This window comes from Lampris incognitus, chromosome 10 (genome assembly GCF_029633865.1).
Source record: "Lampris incognitus isolate fLamInc1 chromosome 10, fLamInc1.hap2, whole genome shotgun sequence".
In the NCBI taxonomy this organism is placed as follows: Eukaryota; Metazoa; Chordata; class Actinopteri; order Lampriformes; family Lampridae; genus Lampris; species Lampris incognitus.
In genome coordinates this window covers 4,518,963-4,538,213 of record NC_079220.1, presented here as the reverse complement: position 1 = coordinate 4,538,213, position 19,251 = coordinate 4,518,963, and the positions used below count along the sequence as shown (strand labels likewise).

The 19,251-nt window shown below is 45.2% G+C and overlaps 1 protein-coding gene across 1 annotated transcript in view; it reads right to left on the bottom strand.

The window, feature by feature from the left end:
* brsk1b (BR serine/threonine kinase 1b) overlaps positions 1–19,251 on the bottom strand; it is a 45,048-nt gene that overhangs the window by 9,496 nt on the left and 16,301 nt on the right. Inside the window, exons 9-13 of the mRNA XM_056288081.1 lie at positions 15,869–15,900; positions 13,933–14,097; positions 5,759–5,856; positions 5,343–5,493; positions 3,073–3,133 (exon numbers count right to left, since the gene is read on the bottom strand). Coding sequence (XP_056144056.1) covers positions 3,073–3,133; positions 5,343–5,493; positions 5,759–5,856; positions 13,933–14,097; positions 15,869–15,900 — 507 coding nt within the window. The remainder of the gene's footprint in view (positions 1–3,072; positions 3,134–5,342; positions 5,494–5,758; positions 5,857–13,932; positions 14,098–15,868; positions 15,901–19,251) is intronic.

Sequence of the window (19,251 nt, the reverse complement as noted above, 5' to 3'; positions counted from 1 at the left end):
CTAGAATGTGTCATCTGTCCCAATAAGAGGCTTAAATGAGCACTTCTCTTGGAAATACATGTGTGCATGAGTGTGTGTGAGTGTGTGAGAGAGAGAGAGAGAGAGAGAGAGAAAGCGAGCGAGAGAGCGAGAGAGAGAGAGAGAGAGAGAGAGAGAGAGAGAAAGCGAGCGAGAGAGCGAGAGAGAGAGAGAGAGAGCAAGAGAGAGAGAAAGCGAGCGAGAGAGCGAGAGAGAGAGGGAGAGGGAGAGGGGGGAGTGTGAGAATGAGAGAGAGCAAGAGAGAGAGAAAGCGAGCGAGAGAGAGAGAGAGAGAGAGGGAGAGGGGGGAGTGAGAGAGTGAGAGTGAGAGAGAGTGAGCAAGAGCGGGAGAGAGAGGGAGTGAGTGAGTGAGTGAGTGAGTGAGTGAGTGAGTGAGTGAGTGAGAATGAGAGAGAGAGAGTGAGTGAGTGAGAGGGAGAGGGAGTGAGTGAGCGAGTGAGTGAGAGAATGAGAAAGAGAGGGAGTGAGTGAGAGAGAATGAGAGCGAGTGAGAGAGAGAGAGAGAGAGGGAGTGAGTGAGAAAATGACAGAGAGAGAGAGAGAGAGAGAGAGAGAGAGAGAGAGAGTGTGAGGCAGTGCTATGCATGAATGAGAATGTACAGTATATGGTTGACATTGAGGCGGTATAAAGGAGATGAACTATGAGAGAAAAGAACAGACAGCATAACAACAGACCACACACAGACTAGCAGGGGGTCAGGGATACAGGTTTTCTCTAGAGGTCTACTCCTGAAGATTTACAGTAAAACATACATACATCTTTTCTATCACCAATGCATAGACACTATACAGTATGTGTTTTTGTGTGCGTGTGTGTTTTAAACGGGGTTTATTTGTATGTTAGTACTGTCAGCTTACATAACTTACTGAACAGTTTACCATCTGATCAACTGTTACTACAGTACTACTGTGTCAGCCCATACACACAACTGTCTGAAGTGCCATTTGTTTTTCCATGCTGATCTCTGACCCTTTGGTTTAACTATCCAGTGAGCTTCTATACTGACATGCACAGTCAAGACTGGTTCAGGGATCAGCATTACATTTGTTTTGTGGGTCAACCTGAATGCTATCATCTTCCCTTTTTTGGGGGGGGGGGGTCTCTGTGAAAAATAAAAAGGTTTTGGTTTAACAGCGGTGGCGCAGTGGTTAGCGCGGTCGCCTCACAGCAAGAAGGTCCTGGGTTCGAGCCCCGGATTAGGCCACCCTTGGGGGTCGTCCCGGGTCGTCCTCTGTGTGGAGTTTGCATGTTCTCCCCGTGTCTGTGTGGGTTTCCTCCGGGTGCTCCGGTTTCCTCCCACAGTCCAAAGACATGTAGGTCAGGTGAATCGGCCATACTAAATTGTCCCTAGGTGTGAATGTGTGTGTGTGTGGGTCCTGTGTGATGGCCTGGCAGCCTGTCCAGGGTGTCTCCCTGCCTACTGCCCAATGACTGCTGGGATAGGCTCCAGCATCCTGTGACCCTGAGAGCAGGATAAGTGGTTTGGATAATGGATAGATGGATGGATGGATGGATGGTTCAACAGCTAAAACTAGAGGAGGGCACTCAGTAGCGTGCAGGTGTACATGTATCTCCCTTTGTCTGGTGTTCCAACTTGGCGACAAACCCTTTTTTCGCCTACCGGGAGAAGGGCAATACACGCACACACGGACAGAAAACCCAGAGTTTTACCTGCCATTATAACAATTTTATGCAGCACTCAAGTCGACTGGATGGGAAATATGGGGGAAAAAGTTGTTATTAAAGAAGAAGAGAGAAGAAAGCCACATTATTTTGTCATTGTACAGGTTACAATGAATTTAACCATCCTATTGTATAGGAGCAGTGGGCAGCTGCAGCACGTGGGGACCCACTCCAGTTCTTCTTTCCATTGCCTTGCTCAGGGGCACAGGCAGGAGTATTAACCCTAACATGCATGTCTTTTTGATGGTGGGAGGAAACCGGAGCACCCGGAGGAAACCCGCACAGGCACGAGGAGAACATGCAAACTCCACACAGGAAGGACCTGGGACGGCCTGCGGTTCGAACCCAGGACCTTCAAGCTGTGAGGCAACGGCGCTAACCACTGGGCCACCGTGCTGCTAATATGCAGCACTCAAGCTAAACAATCTACCTAATTCTCGTTTACTTTCAAGACTCATACCCGAATACATAATGTTTTGGTTTTGACACTGTCGTTACCCGATCTGAGTCAACCGTAGATGTGAGTAGCTGACTCAGATCGGGCAGCGACGGAGAGCAGCGTTGGTCGAGCGAGCTAGACAGTGAATGTGGAGAGGGAGCGGCGATAGTGAGAACAAGCGTTTTTTGAGGGTTTCTAATCACCACAACCACGAGAGGTTCTTCATCCTACACTCATAACTGTGCACAAAACATTGTAGTCTGATCGGTGCAGTACAACGACCGCCATCAGTGCTGTGCACTCACAGGGTACCGATGGAAACTATCAAATCCGCTGTGGTGACCCCTGGGAAACGGGGAAGAAGCCGAAAGAAGAAGAAGAGGTACAGTAATTTACAAGATTATATTATACTATACATATTGAGATCTGAATGATTGTTCTGTGATATAATTATTCATAAATTAACATTTTGTCTGGAGGTTTTGAAGCATGGATACCATTGATATGAACAAAATGCTAATGTTAAGCTAATCTGTGATTGGTGTTTGCATGTGCAAGCTAAGTATGTGCTAGCAACTTGGTTTTTCTTATCACTTAATTCTTTAAAGATTAAAAAAAAATTGTTTACTGTTCAAATTTGTTCACATTACAAAAATTCCTAATCTTGCACACTTGTGTTGACCAGAAACCTTTCAAATCTGTCGGCATTTAACCTAAACAAGCCACTCATGTCACAAATTGACAACGAGCCGCCATCTTAGTTTAAGGGCTCAAAACTGGACTGGACGGTCTAAAGCCACGATTTATAAAGTTGACGACTCTTATTACGAAGAGATTACATTTGCAATACCTGGTCTTTTAGTTAACCGAAATGACCAACTACGTCTTTAGCTTATATTAAAGATCTTACCCTTGGACTGCTGAGAGGGCTGGAGGACAGGCCCGTGGACGCTCCACTCACCGAGCGAGACCTGTTACAAACAAACAATAATAATAATAATCATTAAATTCATATAGCACTTTTCTAGACACCCAGAGCGCTGGGGGTAACTCACTTCAACTACCACCAATGTGTAGCACCACCTGGGTGATGCATGGCAGCCATTTTGTACCAGAACGCTCACCACACACCAGCTTGAGGTGGAGAGGGAGGAATCATTAAGCCAATTACATGGGGGGATGGTTAGACGGCCAGATGGAGACAGCCAGGTTGGGAATGTTCCCAGGACACCGGGGGACCCCCTAATCTTTGTGATAAGTGCCATGGGATTTTAAATGATCACAGTGAGTCAGGATCTCGGTTTAACGTCTCATCCGAAGGACGGCATCTCCTACAGCACAGTGTCCCCGTCACTGCACTGGGGCACTGGGATTTGATGTTTTATGAGGACCAGAGGGAAGATTGCCCCCTACTGGCCCACCAACACCACTTCCAGAAGCAACTCCGTTTTCTTGGGAGGGCTCCCATCCCAAGTACTAGCCAAGCCCACACCTGCTTAGCTTCTGTCAGCAGTCTCCAATTCCTTTTAGATCGCGCCTTCTACATAAGATATAGTGCACCTGTGTGCACTTTCCTCCACTCTTGTACGTCACCCTGTGTTCCTCCCTCTTCTTGAAATATGTATTCACCACAGCCATTTCCATCCTTTTTGCAAAATCCACCACCATCTGTCCTCCCACATTTCTCTCCTTGACTCCATACCTTCGTATCACCTCCTCATCACCCCTGTTCCCTTCACCACCATGTCCATTGAAGTCCGCTCCAATCACCCCTCTCTCCTCCTTGGGAACCCTCTCCACCACGTCGTCCAACTCACTCCAGAATTCTTCTTTCTCGTCCATCTCACACCCAACTTGCGGGGCATATGCGCTGATAACATTCAGCAATACACCTTCAGTTTCCAGCTTCATACTCATCACTCTGTCTGACACTCTCTTCACCTCCAGCATGCTCTTGACATACTCTTCCTTCAGAATTGACCTTTCGCAAAGTACCACCCCAGAACGGTACTTGTCGAATCCTACCTTAGCAACGGTCCATCAAGCTTTCAAACACACAACAAAATGCTGAAACGGTGTGCCTATGGGATCTGCAAATCGGATACTAGATATCTGAGAAGTTTGGAGGGGGTGTAATTTTCTTTCCCTTCTCGAAACCCAGAACGCAAGAAGCGCAATTTCAGCAATAGATTTGGCAGTATAGCAGACCCCATGGCCAGCTTAATCCATCCAAAATCAACAAAAATACCTGTCTGCTCCAAGCTAAGCTTGCTACTAGCTATTATTGATAGCTAATACAGCCAACGTATTATTACTGTTACTTTTACCCACACAATGCGCTGATTTCTTCCTTCATGTTTTGGTGTTTTCCGGCTACTTCCTGGATAGTTCTGAAATGCTTGACGGGCATAGCAACAGTAACTAAGGGGGGCGGGACTTTGCGAAAGGTCAATTACCCCTACCCCATTTCTCCTCCCATTCACACCATGGTAGAAGAGTTTGAACCCACCTCCGATACTTCTGGCCTTACTCCCCTTCCACCTGGTCTATTGCACACACAGTATGCTTACCTTTCTTCTTTCCATCATATCAGCCAGCTCTCTCCCTTTACCAGTCATAGTGCCAACATTCAAAGTTCCGACCTCACCTCCACACGAATTGAAGCGTATACATGCCAGAGTAAATCGATCCCCATCCACATTACCTAGGTATATTAGTCCGACTTCAGGAAATTCAATTTAGGGCGATTTCAGTCGGACTAACGCGTTTACATGTATTTTAAAAGTCCTGTTTTAGTTGGACTAACACAATAAACCCACTTTTTCTAACATCATGTAAAAGTACGGAGTGTCTGAAAAACTCGTGGATACCTTTTTCATGTCTGCGTGTTCAGTTTGAAGGTACGTTGAACCGTGAGTTTAGCCTAGCTTAGCACAGTTGCTGGATGTCTACCAGGATCATTAGCAGCTCCCCTCTGAGGGCGACCGTTAATGTTTTTACTTGTTAACCAACGTTTTCGTCAAGCACATGTGAAAAGGTAAAAACCTGACTATAGTTTTGAACTATTTTTCTGTAATATGCACATCAAATGCATCATGTGATGGGATATCCTTGTCTTAATACATCATATACACATACACACATGTTCTATAGTGTGTGTGTGTGTGTGTTGGTCTGTACCTCTGGCTGTGTGCAGAGGTGTCCAGAGCCCTGCGAGGTGGAGTGGGAGACCCCTGTTCTGTGACACTGAGAACCTCGAGGCTCTTCCTCTCCGGTCGACAGCGGCCATGACGTGTCAACATTGGGGAGTCCACCCGCTTCCTGGGGGGGTCTGGGAGAACACACAATCATACAGACATGCAAGTTGTGTGGGGGTGTGTGTGTTTATATGTTGAGCGCAGGAAAAAAAAGAGTTTGCAAGGCAGAGAGAAACGATGAAACAGAAATAATCACCAAAAAAAAAAAACAGACGTGTGTGTGTGTGTGTTGACTGACATCAGTATTGTGTGTGTGTTGACTAACATCTCTCTAACATCAGTATGTCTCCCTGTTTGGCTGTCTCGTCTGTTTGAAATGTCGTTTCTGTGAGATTGTACCTATATCATTTCTAGGCGGTAAATCCTCATCCTCACAGCTGGGGTACCGCTCCTTTCTGTCCAACAGCAAGTAGTAAATCATCTTCTCCTGGTTGTCCCTGTATAAAGAGAAAGAGAGAGAGACAGAGATAGAGAGAGAGAGAGAAAGAGCGAGAGAGAGGGAGAGGCATTGTAGATATTATGGTTCTTGTTCCTGTCATTCAAGAATGAGGAATGATGTAAAAGATTAACTTGCCAGAGATACAGAAAAGAATGGGACAGAGAGAGAGAGAGACAGAGAGAGAGAGACAGAGCTTTTTTTTTAAACCGCTATTAAAAAAATCCAAACATTTTTTTTCCATGACACAAACAAGTACTGTGCAGCATGGTTAAAAACAATCATTTCGGTCCGCGGTGGTGTAGCGGTCTAAGCATCGGCTTTGTGTCGACGCAGTTGCCCATTGGGGACCGGGGGTTCGCGCCCCGGTCTCATCAGATCCGACTATGGCCGGACGCGACGAAGCAGGAATAATTGGCGACGCTGTCTTCGGGAGGGGGGCGGAGTCGGCTTGTGTTCGTCACATGAATGCGTCTCTGTGTGTGTCGGAAAAAGCAGTGGTTCGGCCTGGAGTCGCCTTGTCACGGAAGTGGGGAGGCGTCTCCTTCCAGACTGCCGGCCGGAGAGACGCAGTTGGCGAACACATGCAGTACGAGGGGGGTGTTTGAACTAAAATAGGGATCGATTGGCCACTAAATTGGGAGAAAAAGGGAAAAATCAGAAATACATTTATAAAAAAAACAAACAAAAAAACCCCAACAATTTCATCAAGTACTTAAAAATGGTATTAAAAATTAAGTCATCACCTGCCACAGAACATACTGCATCATTATAGCACCACTTTTTGATAAATTCACCCATGTTACGCATTCCTTTAAAAACTCTAAAATCAACCCAGACTCCGGCTTTTTTTTGGGGGGGGGGGTTTCCCCCTGTTTTCACCCTAATTGTACCTGGCCAATCAGGGTGATTGCTCACCCCCTCTGCCAATCCAGGGAGGGCTGCAGACTACCACATGCCTCCTCCCATACATGTGGAATCGCCAGCCGCTTTTCCACCTGACAGTGAGGAGTTTCACCAGGGGGATGTAGCACGTAAGAGGATCACGCTATTCTCCCCAGTTCCCCCTCCCCCCTGAACAGGCACCCCGACCGAGCAGAGGAGGCGCCAGTGCAGCGAACAGGACACATACCCACATCCGGCTTCCCACCCGCAGGCACGACCAGTTGTGTCTGGAGGTCATGCGATTCCCATATTGGTAGGCAACGGAATAGACCACTACGCTACCCAGATGCCACCAGACTCTGGCTTTCACCAATGCGACGAAAACAGGAAGTACTTCCTGCCCTGTGCTGTTCTCCACTCTGTTCTTCCTGTAGATTGAAAGTTTTGCCTCCCCTTCAACCAGATTTAGTAGTTGCCACTTGGAGGCGTCAGATTTTTTTGTAGCCAACTCCCAAAATTAAGACTGTTTTAGACCACCTCTCACCAAACCGTCAAAAAACATTCTCCAGTGCATTAAAAAGGTTACGAAGTCTTTTGCATCTGTAAAAACAATGAAAAACAGTCTCTAATTCACAAAATTGAGATTTACTTGGAATTGTGGGGTTGATCACAGGTATAAAAGTATTCACTGCACTGGCACCATGTAGAGTCCTCCATTGTAAATCATCAGTCCTTTTCTTTAAAGGTGGTTTATATAAAACCCTCCATACTAGTCTGACCCCACCGCCCACATCTAGTTCTTGTCTCCACACTGTGTCAACTCCTCTACCCAGTTTACATTTGTTCAGTGCTTTCATGCAACAATTATATACAGTTTTTCCTTTAACTGAAGTCCACATATTTATAGTCTATTACATTTATAAGGGTCCTAAGAATCCATCCACATTTGGAAAAAAGCCCAGCTCCAAAATGGATCATTTTCATCAGGAGTGTCCAGTCCACCACTGCATTCCTGCAGCATCATAAACTCCTCCTCCGTCAGTCTCTAAATCCACATATTTAAAATGTTCCTGCTCTGTCAAATAGATCTCTGCCTGAGAAGAGAAGCCACAGCCTGGGTATTGGCCAGTTCAGGACCAGCTACATCCACTATTCCCCTCAGAGTGACCACTCCAGTGGTGCATAGCATGCTGGTGAGACCCGGTGATGTATTAAATAAATTCCATGTCTTAAAAAGTGCTTGATAAAAAAGGAGGTAATTCACATAGTTTTTAAAAACTAAAATCCATTAAAAACAATGCAGTGTCTAAACCCAGACATGCAGTCCTCCTCAAGATGCTGCTAGTCAAATCTCTCCAAACAGCATCTTCTAGACCTGTAAGATATCTCTGTACAAACTGTAATCTGAATGTAGCTATTCTGCTTTCCATGTGTACTAAGATGGCTTGTATTTTTTGTGTTGGGCCTTTAGGTGGCTCCATGCAGACCAACCTATGCCACAGAGCAGAAGCTATCACGTTGTTAATGACTAGTGTCCTGCCTCTAAAGGACATTTGTGTCTCCAGCCATTTCCATTTATTTAACCTTCCTTCCACTCTCTCTACCACGCCCTCCCAGTTCTTCTAGACTATGGTCTCATTGCCAAGGTACACTCCCTGATATTTGAAACCATCATTCTTCCATGTCAACCCCCCTGGTAGACTGGACAGATCCCGCCCCCTCCAACTCCCCTCTGCCAGTGCTTCACTCTTTCTCTAAATGACCTTTGCAGCTGATATGGTTCCAAAATCCTTAACAATTCCATCCAGTGTTATTATCTCTTACAAGCTTTTGACAAAAATAATGACATCATCTACATAAGCTGATAAACTATTACTTTTTTAAAAAAAATCCTTTAAAAACAGACTTTCAATACTAACCCTTACTTTACATAACATGGGTTCAATAGACAATGAATACAACATCCCTGAGATTGAACATCCCTGTTTCACTCCCCTACACACTTTGAAAGGGGCACTTAGACCTCCATTAACTTTCAGTACACTCTCAATGTTCTGGTACAAAACCTTGATCATAGCTATATGGCCTGGGATGAGACCAAAATTCTCCCAAGTCTTCCAGAGGTAAAGGTGCTCAACCGAGTCAAAAGATTTTTCCTGGTCTAGGGAAATCAGACCAGTTTCAAAGCCCAAAGAATTAGAGTTCCAAGATATCTCGAATTAAGGACACATTGTCTAGAATGGACCTACCAGGCACACAGTATGTCTGATCTTAGTGAATTACTGAGTCCATCACCTCTCTCAGTCTGTTCACCAGCACTTTGGACAGGATTTTATAGTCTGTACAGAGAAGACATAGGACACCAGTTTCTAATCTCTTCTAGATTTCCTTTCTTTGGTAAGAGAGTTATTACTGCTCTCCTGCAGCTTAGTGGTAGCAACGTGTCTTTAAAACTCTCATTAAAAACTGTTAAAAGATCTTCACTCATCTCCCTCCAGAACTCTTTATAAAACTCTGCTGGAATCCCATCAATGCCAGGGGCCTTTCTCCCTTCCATGCCCTAAAGTTCTTGTAGCACCAGTGGTTCTCCCAGTTCAGCATTAATTTCCTCTTGGACTTTGGATAAATTTTCACATAAGTATCTAAACAATTCTTTGTCTTCTCTCTACTCATTGCTGTAAAGCTCAGAGTAAAAACACATGGCTCGCCTCCGTATCTCATTAGAGTCTCTGAGTTCTTGTCCTGTAGCAGAGCACAGAGCATGAATAAACTTGCTTTGCCCGTTCCTCTTCTCCAAGCCAAAGAAGAACTTGGACGGTGCATCCATCAGTGCCGCGCTCTGAAAACGTGACCAGACCAGTGCCCCCTGAGCCTTAGTGCCTAGTAGGTCTGTAAGAGCATATTTTTTAGACTTGAGATCTTCAATATGATCTCGATTTCCGGTGAATTCTGCTAAACTCTGCACTTCCATAATTTCAGTCTCGAGATCTCCCATAGATCTGATAATGTCCCGTGTGACATTGAGAGTACTGCTGACAGAGCTGTTTTATCTCTGCTTTCCCACAATCCCACCAGTCTCAAAGATCTAAAATCTTGTTTTCTGCTCTTAAAACCTCTCCAAAAAAATTTAATTCAAAAACATCCTTAAAATTAGCATCACATAGGACTAATTTCAAGGATACATGATTGTATAGCTTCTCTTAAAAACATAACTCTTGCTAAGATTAGGGCAGACTGGGCAGCTGAGCTTGGAGAGGACATGGATGAGGACAAGTGGAACTGTGCTTGACAAAAAGTGAATGATAGTACTTCCTGTGCAAGACTAAGTATAATACAGTTCAAAGTCCTACATCGTGCTCATTTTTCTAAAGCAAGACTAGCTAAGATTTACCCTAATTCAGACGCAAGTTGTGACAGGTGCCATAACACCCCTGCCAACTTAACCCATATGTTTTGGTCATGTTCGGCTCTGACAACTTACTGGTCTATGGTTTTTAAATCACTGTCAGAAGCACTTGATATTTATTTCCAACCCAATGCAGCAGCAGCTATATTTGGAATCACAGGTGGGGAAGACTCTGTAATGAGGAAAAGACATAAAACCATGATTGCTTTCACGACACTGCTTGCTCGCAGAAGAATTTTATTACATTGGAAATCAAAACGCCCACCTAAAGTGTCTATGTGGCTGAGTGATCTGATGCATTTCATACAGTTAGAGAAGATTAAGTACACTCTTAGGGGGTCCAGTGACAAATTTTTCTCCATCTGGGGTCCAATTTTGACATATCTAAGCAAACTAAAAACTTTGCCTGATGACTTAAGATATTTAGTCACCACAGACTACAGTAGGCCTATATAACATTTCACAAATAGAAGCGTTTGAGCATATTCATTTATTTTTCCTTCCCCATATCTTTATTATTTTTTTAATTACATACCAGTTACCAGGGATTGTATGTTCTAGGGATGTACATATTGTGGATATTGTATTTAAATTGTATCGAAATTGTTTCTGCCTTGGACTGATGCAGGCATGTATGACTGCAATCGTGAATATGTATGTACACAGTGACATTGAACATGGCTAAATGTGACCTCTTTCACATGTAAATGTATCTATTATTATTATTACTGTGTATGTGTTACTATCTTATTTTCTTTCTCTGCTTCTCTAGGCGGGTGCACCCCATGTTTTGGTGGGTGGGAAGGGTGGGTGGTTGGGGGTGTTTGTGTAAAAGAAAAAAGAAAAATAGAGATAGTCTAATTTCATGCCTATTGCATTTTGCACGTGTTAACATATCCAAATAAAAAGATTATTCAAAAAAAAACTAGCATCACATAATAAAGCTGTGTTACAATGCTGAGATGCACTTTTAGGTTTTAAATCAGTGATTAAAATGTTACAAGTGACCAGAAAGTGATCAGTAAAACCAACAGGTAACGTTCTGCACCTTTTAAAAACATTAAAATTATGTTTAAAACAATAACACCGGTTTAACCTAGTCAGGGATATTAAATTCCCTCTAGTGTGAGCCCAAGTATATTGTCTTTTAACACCATTCGTCCTTCTCCACACATCTACTAAATCATGTGTTTCCAGCAGTTGTCTCAGTGCACACTGTGATGCACCATGAGGTTCTAAGTGAGGTCTGTCTTGAAAATCATTTTCAGGAAAATCAAAATCTCCTCCTAAAAATAAAAAATCCTCAACATTAACTTTACTTAAAACGGTGCTTACAACTTGTAAAAAGTGTACTCTGTCAGGTCCTCTATAGTAGGTGCATACACATTCATAAAAACTATATTAAAATGTTCAAATGTTTCCCTCACTACCACCAGCCTGCCCTCACTACCATCCGCTCTGGCTCAAATGACACTGGTGCAAAGTTCTTTGAGAAGAGAATGCCCCCTCCCCTGCTGGTTGTGCTCTCGTGACTAAGCACCACCTCTCCACCTCATTCTCTCTTCCAGTCAGACTCATTAAAAGTGTCGCTGCGAGTCTCCTGCACAAACATCACATCAGGTCTTTTAAGTCTCATCAGCTCGTACGGTAGAGACCTTTTAGCGTCATCTCTTGCCCGGTGTATGTTCAGTGTACTGATGGTAAAGTGACTCACTGCAAGAGATTCAAAGCACACATAACAACGCCGACTCACATTCAGGGTGTAAGATCTTATTCATCATCATCTCCATTATTCAGCGCTTCTCTGATTCTCTGAACAATTTTCTTTAGGCTATGCACCTCCTGTTCAGTGAAATCTCCTCTCCCTTTATTGCTCATCTGTGGCCTTGCAGAGTTAGTGAACAGCTCTCTGTCAGAGAAGAAACCCTCCATGTTCTTCATTTTCTATAACAACAGTTTGACTTTACCAACACTGTAAGCTCTTTTGGTTTTACAGCTAACAGCCACTTCATAGTCAGAAGATTCACCCTCCCTATCAGCAGCAGAGTCCTCCTCCATACTGGATCCAGACTCTGTGTCTATCTGTATTGCTGCTCTCTTTCCTCTGGTCTTCCACGCTATGGCTTTCTTCGCCCGTGACTTCCCATTGTTACTTATAGTTGTCCTTTTCCGATGTGTCACTCTTAGGGCATCATCATCATCTTTCAGCTCAACTTCACTTCCTCTCAACACTACATCCTTTGCAGCACTTTCACTGACACAGGTTTCCTTTTGTTCTGCAGCCTCCTGTCTCTCGACTTCCTCCTCCTGTCCTCCCTCACCCACCTCACTGTCTTTCTGTACTTCACCTGTCTCCTCCAGTCCTTCCTCACCCACCCGGCTGTCTTGTTGCACTTCATCTGTCTCGTCCAGTCTTTAATCACCCACCCGGCTGTCTTGCTGTACTTCACCTGTCTCCCCCGTCCTCCCTCACCCACCTCACGATCTTTCTGTGCTTCACCTGACTCTTCCTGTCCTCCCTCACCCACCTCACGATCTTTCTGTGCTTCCCCTGTCTCTTCCTGTCCTCCCTCACCCACCTCACCATCATTCTGTACTTTGCCTTTCTCCTCCTGTATCGCCACACTTTCCTGGCCGTCTTGTCTCATTGTCCCCGCCTCATTCCAGTTCTGTTGCTCAGTTGCCCCTCTTCCAGCAGGTGCCTTGTTAGAACTATTCTGTCCTGATGTAGAGTTTTCATCTGGACATGCTCTGATGAGATGTCCCCCTCTACCGCAATTAAAACATCTCATATTGTCGGATGTCACAAAAATAATATAATCGAAGTCATCCACTCTCAGTTTGAAGGTTAAGTTCAGCTCCTCACTCCTGTTGTTCAGGATCGTGTGACGCTGAAGAGACCTACAACTTGAGAAGACTTCCCTTATTTGGGAGACTATTTTTCCATGTCTAGATAACTCCCGTGTCAACACTTCACCTCTTATGAACGGAGGAACATTTGACAGTCACTTTTTCACCGGTGTAGCGAGAGGCAAAACAGATATGAACGTATCGCTCACCACAGTCCCGTTCTCCACCACCGCGTTCACCTTTTCAACGCTGTCTACAAAGATGACCACCGCACTGTTCATCCGAGCAGCGGATTTAATGCTGCTGCAACCCACAACCTGCCCCATGGCCACAGAGCAGTCCTCCACCGAACAAGGGGAAACCGGCACGATCTTAATGTCCAAACTTCCTGGTCAGTTTGGACAGATCCATATCGGTGACTAGCACGCCGACCACCAAACGCTGGCCAACTACAAACACACACACACACTCACAAAACCCCCCCTAAATTCTCCCTATAGACACAACAAACAAGCAAACCCTACAATACACACTATTTACATCCACCCGTCCATTCATTATCCAAACCGCCCATCCTGCTCTCAGGGTTGCGGGGATGCTGGAGCCTATCCCAGCAGCCACTGGGTGGCAGGCGGGGAGACACCCCAGACAGATAAAGATAGAAAAAAGCTTGAAAGTCACTCACTCCATAGAGTTCACAACAAACGCTCACACGCTCCGCTCGCTCAGTCACACACCCATCCACTCAGAGAGAGAGAGAGAGAGAGAGAGCGAGAGAGAGAGAGAGAGAGAGAAACTGACCAGCAAAACAACTGGCTTTGCATGTCTATGAAACAGTGTTCTCCTCTGTCTATTGTTGTATATATGTATTGGTGTGTGTGTGGGGGTGGGGGTGGGGGGGAGTGGGTGGGTGCACATGCAGCCACATCTACTCACTCATCACACTGCAGGTCCCGTGTCAGTTTGACCCGGTCTCTGAAGCAGCCCAGGGAGTGCATGCTCTCCAGGACGTCCGGGTCCAGCTCCGTCAGCGACAAGATCCTCCTCACACACACCCGCCGAGGAGGAGGCTGCTCCGGACATGGCTCGTTACGACCACCCCTGACGACACACGACACCGTCACACTATCACAGTTACTATAGAGTCAAGGGTTGAGTTTAAGTTGGACCAAAATCAGTGATCAGATCTAACGTCTTATGTCCGAAAAACTTGGAACACAACATAATAAAACATTCAGCAATGATGTTTTATTTGTAAATGACTGATACTGTATTTTTTATATCTTAATTTATAAATAAACTCAACTGTCTCAAGAACTGTGGGGGGCGTGGTCTAGTCCTCATTAATATTCATGAGTCGACCTTTGAGTGACAAGTATAAGCAAGGTTTGGTGACAAGGGTGGGAGGGGCTTCATATTTTGATGGTTTGATCTGATTGGCTGTATATAAATGAGTGTCTGATGACATCATAGGTATCGGGAAAATAAAGATTGGCTGAGAGAAGCTAAACTGGGGGAGCTCTCAAGAAGAAAAAAATGTAAAAACTGAATTCTACGTTTTATATTTATGTTTTTTCAGTAGAACGAGGAAGTACAAAATACATGATCATTAAAGCAATGTTAGAAAATATTAGTGTTTTCAGCTTTGGTCCGACATTAACTGAGCATTATCCGTCAAACGCCGTATTTATCAACGCCAGCGGCTCATGTCCAGATGGCAGCCGGGATTTTGATGAAATTAACACAAGCAACCGGCTTGGTAGGCGTTTTGAGAAAACTCACATATTCCTGTCAGTAACAGTGTGGTCCATGACTTCAGCCTTCTTTATTTCCTAATAGCTGTTTTATTCTTCTGCCAACTTCAAAAAAATTACACATTTATATATTTACAATTCAACAACACAAACCCACTACCTTTGCTAAATAAAGCGTCATGAAGACAGGTGGCAGACAGTGTAACGTAGGACACGAGCATCTGAAAACCACATGCAGTACAGCCACTGAGCACAGGTTAGGTTCCAGCATGACTACAGCTCCAGTTTTTTTTTTTTACTTTTTTAGAAATATTAATAAAACCTTTTTACTAAGCAGAGCCCGGATCAGGCCTATTGTGGCACTGGAATTAAGCATTTATAATATTGATAAACGTGAACTCAAACATGATTTTTAAAACCTGTCCGTCAGTGATTGGTCACAATAGTAGAACAGACATCTGGTTTATGTCTCCGACTAATGAAAAGAGATGAAGATAAGAAAGTAATCCAGTATTTTCCAATGTTTTCTAGAGCTCTAGACGGGCTGCATCAGCATGGCTGGAGGTCTGGGTAACTGACTGAGGTAAGAACCAATCCGTCTACTTCCTGTACTTCTATATCAACATGAACTCTTAGCGATCTGTTGATATCGATGCAGATGATCAAAGTAGGCTGGAGTATTTGTTATTATGGATGTAACCCATCCTATTGTAGAGGAACAGTGGGCAGCTGCAGCACCCAGGGACCAACTCCAGTTCTTCTTTCCTTTGCCTTGCTCAGGGGCACAAGCAGGAGTACTAACCCTAACATGCATGTCTTTTTGATGGTGGGAGGAAACCCACCCAGACACGGGGAGAACATGCAACCTCCACACAAAAAGGACCTGGGATGGCCTGGGGTTCGAACCCAGGACCTTCTTGCTGTGAGGCAACAGCGCTAACCACTGTGTCACTGTGCCACCCTAAATGTGAGGGATCAGATCTGTCAGTGGAGCGATTAGTGCTGATGAGTCACGTATTTCCATTTATTCATGGGATGAGCTTAAGGGAATAAATGGAAAAGGGGAAAAAAACAGATGATGAGGGATGGCAGAAAGATGAATGAAAAGACATACTCACTGGTACCAGGGATGTTTCTGTATTGCTTCTAGCTGTAATCAAACAAAATAAAAGGTTAGATTAGATGTATAATTTATGGGAGGGGGGGGCTCCAAAAATGTTTATGAGTGCATGTAAAATAGTGTTTTGTTTTGTTTTTTTAAATCAACATTAAAATCATCACTGGTAAGAATATAAATAAAATATTTTTTCTGCACATAACCACTATTCTCTCTTGGTCTCTCCCTTGTATTCTATCACTTGGTATGGTCCATTCAAGGTAGGATTTCACAGAAACTCCATCGACAGAGGTGTAAGTAAGACGCTCCCTATCACCTTCAACCTGCTCAAACAAATCAGTCTTTAGATAGAAGTTTTTAAGTGTTTCTGATGTGTCAGCTTGATTTTCTGGGTTGTCGGTTAGCTAAAAACATAATCCAGGTGAGCTGACGTTAGCTCTGTTGAACCGCTGCTAAAGCGTCTGTTTTATAACGTCAACGTTAAGCATCCAGTCAGGATATGATGTAAATAATATGTAATGTTAGGGGCCAGATACACCAAACCAACTAGTGGTGACAAAGGCTGACTGTTGCGTCGCCTCACGTCGCCTGCCGTCTGGGCCAAAAAGTAGCACTTGAACGCACCGCAAAGACTACAGCCAATGGCCAACTAGCATGCACGTTCTGCGCTGATTTGCTAAGCTGAACAACCAATCAGAGTGATCTCTCTCACCAATGGGCTCCGCCGATTCAACATGCTGAATCGGCCGAAAAGCTGCTGACAGGGGTCCGACTAGTGCCGAAGGTGCGGGACACAATGCAAAACCTAGGGTCACAGACACTCGCCAACGGCCCGACACTGGCCGATGGCCGACTGTCGGCCTGGTGTGTCAGGTCCCTTAGATACTCAATTTAAAACATACAGTCAATACTAGACTAGAGTTGCTGGATGGCTGGGCAAGCACTGCAGAAATAGTGAGGGAGACAGCTAGGAAGGTACTTGGTGTGTCATCAGGACAGAGGAAGGAAGATACGAAGACTTGGTGGTGGAATGAAGTACAGCAAAGCATACAGAGGAAGAGGTTGGCAAAGAAGAATTGGGATAGTCAGAGAGATGAAGAAAGTAGACAGGACAGGAGTATAAGGAGATGCAGCGTAAAGCGAAGAGAGAGGTGGCAAAGGCAAAGGAAAAGGCGTATGGTGAGTTGTATGAGAGATTAGACACTAAGGAAGGAGAAAAGGACTTGTACCGATTGGCTAAATAGAGGGACCGAGCTGGGAAGGATGTGCAGCAAGTTAGGGCGATCAAGGATAGAGATGGAAATGTGCTGACAAGCGAGGAGAGTGTGCTGAGAAGGTGGAAGGAGTACTTTGAGGGGCTGATGAATGAAGAAAATGAGAGCGAGAGAGAAGGTTGGATGATGTAGGGATAGTGAATCAGGAAGTGCGGTGGATTAGCAGGGAGGAAGAGAGGGCAGCTATGAAGAGGATGAAGAGTGGAAAGGCAGTTGGTCCTGATGACATACCTGTGGAGGCATGGAGATGTTTAGGAGAGATGGCAGTGGGGTTTTTAAATAGATTGTTTAACACAATCTTGGAAAGTGAGAGGATGCCTGAGGAGTGGAGAAGAAGCATACTGGTATCGATTTTCAAGAACAAGGGTGATGTGCAGAACTGTAGCAACTACAGAGGTATAAAGTTGATCAGCCACACCATGAAGATACGGGAAAGAGTAATGGAAGCTTGGTTAAGAGGAGAGGTGACGATTAGCGAGCAGCAGTGTGGCTTCATGCCAGGAAAGAGGTCAGAAGGAGTCACATTGTGTCTTTGTAGATTTAGAGAAAGCATATGACAGGGTGCCGAGAGAGGAGGTGTGGTATTGTATGAGGAAGTTGGGAATGGCAGAGAAGTATGTAGGAGTGGTGCAGGATATATATGAGGACAGTGTGACAGTGGTGAGGTGTGTGGTTGGAATGACGGATGGGTTCAAGGTGGAGGTGGGATTACATCAAGGATCGGCTCTGAGCCCTTTCTTGTTTGCAATGGTGACAGACAGGTTGATGGACAAGATCAGGCAGGAGTCTCCGTGGACTATGCCGTTTGTGGATGACATTGTGATCTGTAGTGAGAGCAGGGTGCAGGTTGAGGAGAGCCTGGAGAGGTGGAGGTATGCACTGGAGAGAAGAGGAATGAAAGTCAGTAGGAGCAAGACGGAATACCTATGCCTGAATGAGAGGGAGGACAGTGGAATGGTGAGGATGTAGGAGTAGAGGTGATGAAGGTGTATGAGTTTAAATACTTGGGGTCAACTGTTCAAAGTAACAGGGAGTGCAGAAGAGAGGTGAAGAAGAGAGTGCAGGCAGGGTGGAGTGGGTGGAGAAGAGTGTCAGGAGTGATGTGTGACAGAAGGGTACCAGCAAGAGTTAAAGGGAAGGTTTACAAGATGGTAGTGAGACCAGCTATGTTGCATGGTTTGGAGACAGTGGCACTGATGAAAAGACAGGAGGTGGAGCTGGAGGTGGCAGAGTTGAAGATGATAAGATTTTCATTGGGAGTGATGAAGAGGGACAGGGTTAGGAACGAGTATATTAGAGGGGCAGCTCAGGTTGGACGGTTTGGAGACAAAGCAAGAGAGGCAAGATTGAGATGGCTTGGACATGTGTGGAGGAGAGATGCTGGGTATATTGGGAGAAGGATGCTGAATATGGAGCTGCCAGGGGAGAGGAGAAGAGGAAGGCCAAAGAGGAGGTTTATGGATGTGGTGAGGGAGGACATGCAGGCGGCTGGTGTGACAGAGGGAGATGCAGAGGACAGGAAGAGATGGAAATGGATGATCCGCTGTGGCGCCGCCCCCTAACGGGAGCAGCCGGAAGTAGTAGTAGTAGTAGTAGTAGTCAATACTAGACCTACTTCTAATTAGAGACTTATAACAATGATCTTGTATCGTTCTGTTCACAAGAAAAACACACAACAGTGGGGGTCTGGGTAGCGTGGCGGTGTATTCCATTGCCTACCAACACAGGGATCGTCGGTTCAAATCCCCGTGTTGCCTCTGGCATGGTCAGGCATCCCTACAGACACAATTGGCCGTATCTGCAGGTGGGAAGCTGGATGTGGGTATGTGTCCTGGTCGCTGCACTAGCGCCTCCTCTGGTCGATCGAGGCGCCTGTTCGGGGGGGGGGCTGGGGGGAAAAGCGTGATCTTCCCACGCACTGCGTCCCCCTGGTGAAACTCCACACTGTCAGGTGAAAAGAAGCGGCTGGTGACTCCACATGTATGGGAGGAGACATGTGGTAGTCTGCAGCCCTCCCCGGATCAAACCCGTGATCCCCGTGTTGGTAGGCAACCGATAGACCGCTACACTACCCTGACAGAGTTTTCCTGAAGTTTGACTTGACAAGCAG